At 40.9% G+C, this 12,039-nt stretch overlaps 1 protein-coding gene across 1 annotated transcript in view; it reads right to left on the reverse strand.

The window, feature by feature from the left end:
• Positions 1–12,039, reverse strand: part of LOC137282704 (protein O-mannosyl-transferase TMTC4-like) — a 32,071-nt gene that overhangs the window by 2,285 nt on the left and 17,747 nt on the right. Inside the window, exons 6-15 of the mRNA XM_067814492.1 lie at positions 11,083–11,184; positions 10,227–10,391; positions 9,521–9,723; positions 8,928–9,108; positions 8,051–8,107; positions 7,780–7,851; positions 6,121–6,203; positions 5,150–5,257; positions 4,057–4,198; positions 7–121 (exon numbers count right to left, since the gene is read on the reverse strand). Of these exons, the coding sequence (XP_067670593.1) occupies positions 7–121; positions 4,057–4,198; positions 5,150–5,257; positions 6,121–6,203; positions 7,780–7,851; positions 8,051–8,107; positions 8,928–9,108; positions 9,521–9,723; positions 10,227–10,391; positions 11,083–11,184 (1,228 nt within the window). The remainder of the gene's footprint in view (positions 1–6; positions 122–4,056; positions 4,199–5,149; positions 5,258–6,120; positions 6,204–7,779; positions 7,852–8,050; positions 8,108–8,927; positions 9,109–9,520; positions 9,724–10,226; positions 10,392–11,082; positions 11,185–12,039) is intronic.

Consider the following 12,039-nt stretch of genomic DNA (forward strand, 5'->3'; position numbering starts at 1 on the left):
ACTTACCCAGATCCTGTAGTAGCATCACTGTGTGTTTCCAGGCCCCGGTGTAGGTAGGATTTATCTGTGTAACATTCCGCCATGCTGCGATTGCCTCAGTATGGCGTCCTAGGTACTTGTACTGGAACAATCAATGTTATGCTCACGTTTACAGGATGAAGCTCGTCTGTGGGTTGGACTATGTCATTTAGCATGCAGGTAGAGACAGCTCACTAGGGTCCTTGAAGATAGCTAAAATACGGTAAGCGTTGTAGGTGGAACTGTGAAACAAGTGCACGTGTTTAGCGTTGACTCAGACTCAACCCTACTTGTTTTCGGGGTTTCAGGTAATGTGCATACCTACGTGTAATACAAACTAATAATAGTTGAAAGTTTGTGTTACAATTGTTTGCTCAACAACCTTTATTCTAAGTTAAATACAATTCTAAAGTGAGTGAGTGAGTTTAGTTTTACGTCGCACTTAGCAATATTCCAGCTATATGGCGACGGTCTGTAAATAATCGAGTCTGGACCAGACAATCCAGTGATCAACAACGTGAGCATCGATCTGCGCAATTGGGAACCGATGACATGTGTCAACCAAGTCAGCTAGTCTGACCACCCGATCCCGATTGCCTCTTACGACAAGCATAGTCACCTTTTATGGCAAGCATGGGTTGCTGAAGGCTTATTCTACCCCGGGACCTTCACGGGTCCAATTCTAAAGTACTGTCGGAAATAGAAAAAAATGTTTTCATACTGTTACTCTGCATCCTTTGCACAACTGCAAATAGGATAATGTCGAAATGGCTCACTTCGGCCTAACTGGGCACTTAGTGGGATGTGTAAGAGGATATCCAGAAACACCTCTTTACTCGGAAATTCGGGCAAAACTTACAAAAAAATGCGAATAGCTGCTGGAAACAATAGTGCAGAGTATAGACGGAAATTAGGTCGCCCATCCAGGTAGGTAGATAGTCCACTCCCTTGCCACCAATGCACGCGCCGCCCATTGGCGCAAGGGGTCATCTCAAAGATATTTTGTGCTTTTTCATGTGTGTTGAATGTGTCTCACATGTTGATTAACATCTTACGTGTCTTTCTTTCATTAAGTTTGGATATTGTTATATATGTTAGAGCATGTCGATTACCTCCCCACTTAAATTCCCCTACTGGATTATCTTAATGTAGCTGATATCTCTATTCCCTCAGATCTCAAACACCGTCTGCTTCACCTGTCCTAGTTTTGCTTTTGAGACAATCCCTCTTGTTTCTTTTTTCTAGTGATATTCTTCAACAATGAGTTATTATTTGTACGACAGCTATCGTTTATAATGCAGCCTAATTTCAAATATAAATGGCCATTTAAAAAGTACCCTTTGTAATACAATATCATCACACACAAACTTGAATAAAGAGTAAAGCTGTGATCTGTTCCAAATACATCGCTAAATACGCTCTTCAGTAAAGTCCCTTTTTCAAGTTTCCTATCTCCCTACCACTGGAACTGTAGTTAGTCCGGACTTTCTTGCATAGATATTTCACACTTTTGTATATCAACTACAACGCGTATAGATAAACGTGAAAAAAAGCGTTTTATCTATTTCCGACAGTGCTATAAAATTTAACTGTTTGTTTGGTAAGGTAATTTTATGTGGATACACTATCTTAATTTCACTAGATTTGATTTCCTTTTTTTTGACGTTAAGTGAAATTTATCGGCACGTTTTCACCACAAACAGGCTATAACAACTGTCACTCTAAGATATCAGATCGTAACGGCATTTCGAACTTCACCAGAGTGCATTGAACTTCTGTCAATAACATCTTCAGCATTATGTGAGCCAAACGAGTATATACAGACTAGAAGTGTGAAATACACATAATCTGCATCATGATTTATACCAGTTTTCAGACTCATTGGATGACATCATGAAACAATTTAGTTTCTGTGTGTGAGACAGATCATATTCAGTCATTTATTGGTTACGCTATCTACATGGCCTGAGTGCTAAGCTGACAAGAAGCTGCCCACACGAAACTAGTTTCAATGTGGTAACGTTGCTATAGAGAACGCCGTTGACAATAGTTTACAATTTTGTTTTGTCACCATTGCACAGGTTGGACTGCTGCCTTCATATGTATTTGTGTTGTGTTCGTTTTCTTTGTTTATTTATTGTGTATGGCTGTCAGTGTGATCCTGTATGTTTAATGGTCTGTGTGCGTGTGTGAGATTGGGTGTCTTTGTGTGCCTGCGGTTATGTGCATTCGTGCGTCTGTGTGTGTGTGGGATCGTATTCGTGTCTTTATGATCGTGCGTGTGTGCGTGTTATTATGTGTGAGTGAATGAGTTTAGATTTACGTCGCACTCAGTAATATTCCAACTATATGACGGCGGTCTGTAAATAATCGAGTCGGGACCAGACAATCCTGTGATCAACAGCATGAGCGTCGATCAACGGAATTGGGATACGATGACACGTGTCAACCAGGACAACGAACCTGACCATCCGATCCCGTTAGTCGCCTCTTACGACAAACAAGGTTTACTGTGATCAATTGTAAACGGATCTCCACGTGCGATTATGCGTAAGAGATTGTGTCTGAATGTATAGCGTATCCACTCAAATGACATAGAAAGTTTTACCAGATTGCCTAGGTTAAATAGACAGTTCCCGGATCTCCACGTGCGATTATGCGTAAGAGAGTGTGTCTGAATGTATAGCGTATCCACTCAAATGACATAGAAAGTTTTACCAGATTGCCTAGGTTAAATAGACAGTTCCCGGATCTCCACGTGCGATTATGCGTAAGAGAGTGTGTCTGAATGTATAGCGTATCCACTCAAATGACATAGAAAGTTATACCAGATTGCCTAGGTTAAATAGACAGTTCCCGGATCTCCACGTGCGATTATGCGTAAGAGAGTGTGTCTGAATGTATAGCGTATCCACCCTAATGACATAGCAACTTTTACCAGGTTGCCTAGGTTAAATAGACAGTTCCCGGATCTCCACGTGCGATTATGCGTAAGAGAGTGTGTCTGAATGTATAGCGTATCCACCCTAATGACATAGCAACTTTTACCAGGTTGCCTAGTTTAAATAGACAGTTCCCGGATCTCCACGTGCGATTATGCGTAAGAGAGTGTGTCTGAATGTATAGCGTATCCACCCTAATGACATAGCAACTTTTACCAGGTTGCCTAGTTTAAATAGACAGTTCCCGGATCTCCACGTGCGATTATGCGTAAGAGAGTGTGTCTGAATGTATAGCGTATCCACCCTAATGACATAGCAACTTTTACCAGGTTGCCTAGGTTAAATAGACAGTTCCCGGATCTCCACGTGCGATTATGCGTAAGAGAGTGTGTCTGAATGTATAGCGTATCCACCCTAATGACATAGCAACTTTTACCAGGTTGCCTAGGTTAAATAGACAGTTCCCGGATCTCCACGTGCGATTATGCGTAAGAGAGTGTGTCTGAATGTATAGCGTATCCACTCAAATGACATAGAAAGTTTTACCAGATTGCCTGGGTTAAATAGACAGTTCCCGGATCTCCACGTGCGATTATGCGTAAGAGAGTGTGTCTGAATGTATAGCGTATCCACCCTAATGACATAGCAACTTTTACCAGATTGCCTAGGTTAAATAGACAGTTCCCGGATCTCCACGTGCGATTATGCGTAAGAGAGTGTGTCTGAATGTATAGCGTATCCACTCAAATGACATAGAAAGTTTTACCAGATTGCCTGGGTTAAATAGACAGTTCCCGGATCTCCACGTGCGATTATGCGTAAGAGAGTGTGTCTGAATGTATAGCGTATCCACTCAAATGACATAGAAAGTTTTACCAGATTGCCTAGGTTAAATAGACAGTTCCCGGATCTCCACGTGCGATTATGCGTAAGAGAGTGTGTCTGAATGTATAGCGTATCCACCCTAATGACATAGCAACTTTTACCAGGTTGCCTAGGTTAAATAGACAGTTCCCGGATCTCCACGTGCGATTATGCGTAAGAGAGTGTGTCTGAATGTATAGCGTATCCACCCTAATGACATAGCAACTTTTACCAGGTTGCCTAGGTTAAATAGACAGTTCGGAAACATTCTGCGGTGTCGAAGAGCTTCAAGAAAGCTGGCTTCAGCGGGCTCCATCTTCTGCAGACCTACTCGTACGACCCCAAGATTCTGCCAGGATTCCGCGTCGCTTGGCCTGTTAATTGCACAAATTGCAGAATATGTATTTTCCTGAGTATAACTTTGGGGTGGTGGTGTAATCACGGTGAAACGTTGAAAGGTTCAAAGAGCTTTACGTGTCCATACAGTCCACGATGCCACATTCTGAATGAGTGATGAATAACGTGTCAGTCATTGATAAATACTTGCCAACTGAAGTCAGTAAACCGCTAACGTAAAGGAGATCATGAATGTAAACTAATTACCTCGAACATTTCAATAAATAAGTTGTCACACAGTCTTATATTGCAAACTATGTCGAACGTATGGAACGTAAGTCAAAATAGGGAATTGAATCGGACATACGTCTTGTCACTGCTGCATCAAACGGAATGTCTTCAATGTACAACCCAGCGCAAGGTCTAATGGGTATACGTATGGGCAGCTTTGATTACCTTGCTTATATGAAAATTCTCAAACACATCAATAGCACATGTTCGCTAGAGCATTGCTCAAGTTGTATGACAATTTGTATGTTTCCGAGATGAGTCAAAACAGTTCTCTGGTCCCTCTGTCAATGTCTCTACAAGGTTTCACTATTTTAGTAAGAGATGTAAACGCTTAACTCACTCACTGTAGTGTCTGAGACAACATGGTTCAGATGTATAGGTATAAGCAGAGGCATTTCTCCGAGTGTATCATTGATACCTACAGAATATGAATTGGTACTTTGTTGTTCACAAATCTTCACTATTCTCGCTATATGACGGCTGACTGCATAGAATGGAGTCTGAACAAGACAACCCAGAGATTGACATCATGAGCATCGCCGGTACTAACATCATGCGCATGCACCAAATCGACTGAGCTACAATACCAAGTCCCCGAGCATGACCATCCGATCCCGTTAGTTTGGCCTTACAAGACTTGCTGAAGTCCAATTCTAACAGCACCTATTTCGGTAAAGCAGGAATCAAAGACATGGTACCTTATACTGACAGCTCTCTCCAGCAACTCCTCTGCTTCCTGGAACTGGCGTCTGTCTCTGAAGATGAGGGCTAGGTTGTTCATGGCATTGACGTAATGAGGGGACAACCTGCAGGAGAGCCATATCAAATACTGGAATTAGTTAATGCAATAGTTCAAATTGTGTAGCTATGGCTTTGAACCACGGGTGACGGCCACACAAGAAAAAAGGCAAATCTGAATCTAAACGATTCGAGTACACGAGTGACACGCGTCCCTAATGTTCTGGCTAATTAATCCATTCACATCAAATTCCTTCCGAAGGATTAAGAATGAAATAACATAGTCGCGCGGTAAACGGTACTCGCGTGACTAATACACGTCCGGATAGCGGGATCATTTTTCAATAGAAACCTATGGCAATGGTTTTGAAAAATTCGCCATCCGGGTCCGGAAGTGCGGGGTTCGGTTAAGTGAATACAATTATTGATTGTAAGTTTCGTTTCACATAAAATTCGCCCGGACGGCGGGGTTTCCGGATATGTAGTGTCCGGGTAAACGGAATTCGACTGTAGTCGTCTTTCTAATACACCTTTTGGTTATAACATTTCCCCTGAACTGTCAATCTTCCTCTGCCTCTGTTTCTAATAATCGGTTGTGATGGAACAAGTTGTTGTAAATATCTGTGGAGAAAGGTTTTATAATTTGCAATTAGTCCTTATCCCTTCGTGAATACAATATGTTGAAACTAAAAGTGTCTGGTTAAAATCTCTGACCTTGTGTTATTCACTCTGAGAGAAAGGTTTCAGATCCCGGATAGGACCCAGTATTGAAATTCTATACGTATACACTAGGTATATAGTTTGTGATATATTTTACTGCTACGTAATCACATCTCGAGGTTGGGTGCATTATATATATATATAATGAAAGTGCAGTGTGTAGAGCAAACTTTTCACTTTGATCAATATTTTTCACACTATGTACACTTACTTCAAAGCCACACTGTATTCTTCTATCGCACTGTCAATGTCGTTCTCTTCACTTACAAGAGCCCTTGCCATGTTATAATGAACCTGTACATACATGACTGCGTTACAATCACTGTGCACATGTACAATGAACCTGTATAGACATGACTGCAGTACAATTACTGTGTACATGTACAATGAACCTGTATAGACATGACTGCAGTACAATTACTGTGTACATGTACAGTGAACCTGTATAGACATGACTGCAGTACAATTACTGTGTACATGTACAATGAACCTGTATAGACATGACTGCAGTACAATAACTGTGTACATGTACAGTGAACCTGTATAGACATGACTGCGTTACAATCACCGTGTGCATGTACAGTTATCCTGCACATACATGACTGTGTAACAACAATCACCGTGTGTATGTACAGTTATCCTGCACATACATGACTGTGTAACAACAATCACCGTGTGTATGTACAGTTATCCTGCACATACATGACTGTGTAACAACAATCACCGTGTGTATGTACAGTTATCCTGCACATACATGACTGTGTAACAACAATCACCGTGTGCATGTACAGTTATCCTGCACATACATGACTGTGTAACAACAATCACCGTGTGTATGTACAGTTATCCTGCACATACATGACTGTGTAACAACAATCACCGTGTGCATGTACAGTTATCCTGCACATACATGACTGTGTAACAACAATCACCGTGTGTATGTACAGTTATCGTGCACATACATGACTGTGTAACAACAATCACCGTGTGCATGTACAGTTATCCTGCACATACATGACTGTGTAACAACAATCACCGTGTGTATGTACAGTTATCCTGCACATACATGACTGTGTAACAACAATCACCGTGTGCATGTACAGTTATCCTGCACATACATGACTGTGTAACAACAATCACCGTGTGTATGTACAGTTATCCTGCACATACATGACTGTGTAACAACAATCACCGTGTGCATGTACAGTTATCCTGCACATACATGACTGTGTAACAACAATCACCGTGTGTATGTACAGTTATCGTGCACATACATGACTGTGTAACAACAATCACCGTGTGCATGTACAGTTATCCTGCACATACATGACTGTGTAACAACAATCACCGTGTGCATGTACAGTTATCCTGCACATACATGACTGTGTAACAACAATCACCGTGTGCATGTACAGTTATCCTGCACATACATGACTGTGTAACAAACACTGTGTACAGTGCACCTATAATGTTGTGGACTATTTCATGCACAGCATGTGATGTACCTGTATATACAGGACCGTCACATGCATATTGTGAACCATGGGACGTTCTCATTCACCTTTTATAGAGAAACAGGACGTCCACACGGTAAATAGTGAACATGAGCGCTCCTGTTCCTTCCTCTCCACGTCCCATTCATTCCCTTGCCTCACCCATTCTATATGTCTCCAATCATTTGTCAAACCCACTCTTTTTCATCCTTTCCACGTATCCCTCCTGGTCCCAAGTATGCCCCTTACGACAAGTATAGTCACCTTTGAAAGCAAGCATGTGTTGCTGGAGGCCTATTCTACCCCGGGACCTTCACGGCTCCAGTACTATTGTAGACATGTTGGTACAAAATAACAGTGAAACATGTACTGCTTACCTTAGCATTCAGGGGACAGACTTTGAGTGCAGAGGTGTACAGTGTTATTCTCCCTCCATAGTCCTGGCATCTCTAGAAAAATACATGCATGTACATGTATACTACGCGTCACTGTTGCTACACAAGTAAACTCTACCTACATCCACTTCTAAATAAAATGTTCTTATCCACCATGTTGTGCTCCAGCAGAAATATATAGTGACATTTGTCACGATCATGGTTCGGCACTGAGTTCCTGCAAACATTGAACTCAAGGTAAAAACACACTTACCCTCATTGACCGCAACACGAACACCAGTACGAGGAGGGTGAATCCACCCGTCGCCAACTGAAGTGCAACATATTATACAGTATAGTCACACGCAACTATGTCGAACTTTGAGTTAAGTAAACGTGAGGTCTTTGCGTATTCATTCTTAGCTATCATTTTGCGGTTGTCGCGATCTTCCAGTAACTCGAAGTAATTAGGTGAGTCCCTTCAACTTCAACATAGCAGTGTTATTACACATCAATGGTAAAGAACTCTTTGCTCATCCCATGTCTGTTACTTCTTAATGAAACAGGGATGAAGAGAACAGAACTGTGTTACACACAGACCGATATCAGCAGTATAAAATGTACAAATGTTAATGAATGATAATATTTTGGCGGAATAGTAATTAGTCGGCAGGTTTTACAATTGCATGATATTACAGAATTTTCTGAGAATGTGAAAGATCATTTTCTATCGAAAAATGACACCAAGATATTTACATACAGTACAGTGTTCCTTAGATTTAACTAACTGGTTGAACTGGGACATAGCATTTATACACTAGGGTTGCAGTAATTAATCCGCTGTCCTGTGTCTGACAATTGGGATGTATAACTAATGAGGGTATCTAACTAGTGGGAGTAAATCTCACAAACTCGTGCCACAGCAAGTCCTTTTTTGTTCACAATCGAAATGTCGTTGCTAGTTATTTGCACTGAAGATAGCAAACAATTATGTGTTTGTTTACAACAGATCATGAAAATCAAATCATTAAAATGATAGATGAATGCCATGCTTGATCACTGTTGATATTATTCCTAATGAAACCTATACGGTGCATGAGATCAGTTATCACTTTAGTACGATGTTCAAAATTTGGCAATGTGTCACTTACCTGTTTGGCAGTACTATGCAGATGAAGACAGACGTGCCTCGCCCCGAGCACCACCAACATACAGAAGCCAGCACAGGACAGGTACAGAATCCTCTCGGCGATCACGAAGCCCACACGGAAAAACAGGTTGCTAGCTGGCAGAAACGGAATACCCAACACTGCCACGGACATAATTAAGACACTGAAAATGATTGCATGTAAATGTCTTTAAACTTTCAGATTTTTAAGTGATTTGAAACAAAAACACATAACATGTTTCAACTGCACATTGGTTAAGTATGTTCCTGTGATGAAATGAATGTATGATAAAGTCTCCCTTTGACTTCCTGCATGAAACCATAGACTTATGTACGGGAACAAACTGTAAAATCTGGTACAATCGATGTACATATGCGGTTTAGTGTAGGTTAATGGTGGTTTCTGGATATATACGGAGTTAAATTTACTTACTCTTTGATCGTTGCATTCTCGCTAATGGAAACGATCAATGATACTTTACTCTAAGTTTCCATTTCTGTAAACAAACTTTCCTTGTTTCAGGCAGTTTCTAGTCCTTGACTAGCCTTTTTAGCTTCAGCAACAGGAAACTGTACCTGCGGGCTCGTGTGAGCTCTCCAAGACAGCAATGGTAGCACAAAGCACCAAACACAACCCAGAGAGCAATGTCTGCGAGTATCCTGGAATCAGCCAATGACGTGATGACGGGGATACAACCCATCGACCAATCACAGCACAGCCACCATGGGTTCAACAGCAGCCAAGCATTCATTGCGTATATATAGTTGTAATTCAAAATCTGAAATCAGAGATGATTCATAACGAATCAAAATGATCTTAAAACTCAGTAACTAAGACTGATTAGTACAATATCAATTTCACGTAAACGAAGGTTTTAATGAGCTGAAATTGGTTATTAACTATAGTTCGCGGTTTGATATATGCATTTCGACTCAACTGCACAAGGGGTAAGAAAAGGATGAGCGTGTCATAACGTACCTTAGTGTACATTTATTCAGGGTTTTAACTGACGAGATGTCAGCAAAGATATATATTTATTGATATTCATTTAACTGGATTGGACATTTGGAGAATACAAGCTTCACTGCCGATGAAATCATATTCATTGCCACAATAACCCATTGGGAAATCTAGTGAAACATTCCTAAAAACAAAGGCTGAAGAACGAAATTGTTTATGTTCAAAATCACGTTTGCAATACTTCAGTTTTATTAGAAAGTGTCAGTGTTATTAGCATTAGTTTAAGGTGAGTTTAACAGTGTCGAACAATATTTAACTCACTCGCAGCATAGTGCCATTAACAAAGGAATGTGGATTGTCGTTCTCCGTGAATATGGGCGTTGTTGATCCCATGACCCTTATTCGAGTTATAAGGATAGACATGCCGGTCAAAAACAGGATCAGATGACGCTTGATGAGGCTCTTTACCCATCGTGACATTTTCTTCTGCAAGAGATGTATATACGTGACATTCAAATAATGGAAGCAGATTTTCATTTGTTGGCCGTTGTCAACACACCAGCTATATGACGTCCGTATATAATCACATCTGCAGAAGGGTATTTAATGATTGATATCATGAGCATCGGTCAAGGCAATAAAAAAACCAAAAAAAAAAACCAAACAATCAGCCTAATCACTCGATCTCTTTAGTCACCTCTTACAATAGTCTTACAATTTTAGCTTTCCCGTGTAAACATTTCTGTTTGAGCTGGACCCGTGAAGAATTGATCTTCAGTAACACATGCCTGTCGTAAAAGGCGACCGACGTGATCGGATGGTCAGTCTCGCTGACTTGGTTGACACATGTCATCGTATCCCAGTTCCGAAGATCGATGTTCATGCTGTTGATACTAGATTGTCTGGCCCAGACTCGATTATTTACAAGCCGACGTTATATACCTGAGAACCGAGTGTAGGCTTGCACAGCAATCAGTCAATCAATTTGGTAGCTGATTCAGAATAATTAAAAAGTGTTTTAGGCGTATGATAAAACCCGACGATTTCAACAGCGACATATTCTCGGTTTCACATGACAACGCATCATTACTCAACCGTCATGTTACGAGACAAACCAGAACAACATCGCTAGTGAACCTGTACATCTAAATGTTTGAGGTGTTCCTTCACGTCTTACCTTGCTGTTGACAACATCATTGATTATACGTTTCCTGTTCGTCCGCAGCTGGAAGGGGTCGACTCCACATACAACGACGATGTCAAACACGCTGCAAATTCCCTACAGATGCAAAATATAGACACGAACATTGAACAACACCATATCATAAATACGTTAAAAACATTCCAACACGGTAACTGCATCATGTTTAAAGCAGAAGAAAAAACATTTTATTTTATTTTGTAGCAACTTTTGTGGCATCTGCGTAGAATAAGCGAAAACGCGAATTTCAACAATGACGGAAAATAAAATCAGATTTCATGGAAGTAAGTAATGACCTTTGCTTTCGCGACGTCTGATCGGACGACAGCATCAGATTAGCATCACGTAGTCACCTTCTGGCGACACGATGTCACAAGCATCTGTTTCAGAGTGAGTGGTCAGTTTACTTTAATGTCGCACTCAGCAATATTCCAGCTTTTTGATGGCAGTCTGTAACTAATCGAGTCTGGGCTAGACAATCCAATGATCAACATCTGACGTGTCAACCAAATCAGTGAGTCTGACCAGCTGATCCCGGCATATGTTTAACAACCACTATCAAACTGTAAAAAGTACAGGTGTTTACGAAAAGGAACAACATCAGTAAATCGGTGTGTGCGTCTGTGTACGGACATGGCATGATTTCGTGCTCTGTATCGCCGTACTCAGCCATACTCATGCTAAATGATAGCATTACGTAACCGGTCAAGTCTGGACCGAACAATGAAGTGAGTGACGACATGAGTATCGATTTACGCAATTCAATCAATATACATTTTAGTGTTAGTAGCCAATCTTATTAGTCGCCTCTTGAAGATAGGAATTTAAGAAGTGAGAAGGAATTTACGAACTTTTTTAACAAAAATGGCCATGTCCTAAAACAATATTATAGCCGCAGACACCAGAAATGGGCTTCACACCTTGTACCCATGT

This window comes from Haliotis asinina, chromosome 4, assembly GCF_037392515.1.
Source record: "Haliotis asinina isolate JCU_RB_2024 chromosome 4, JCU_Hal_asi_v2, whole genome shotgun sequence".
NCBI classification, from domain to species: Eukaryota; Metazoa; Mollusca; class Gastropoda; order Lepetellida; family Haliotidae; genus Haliotis; species Haliotis asinina.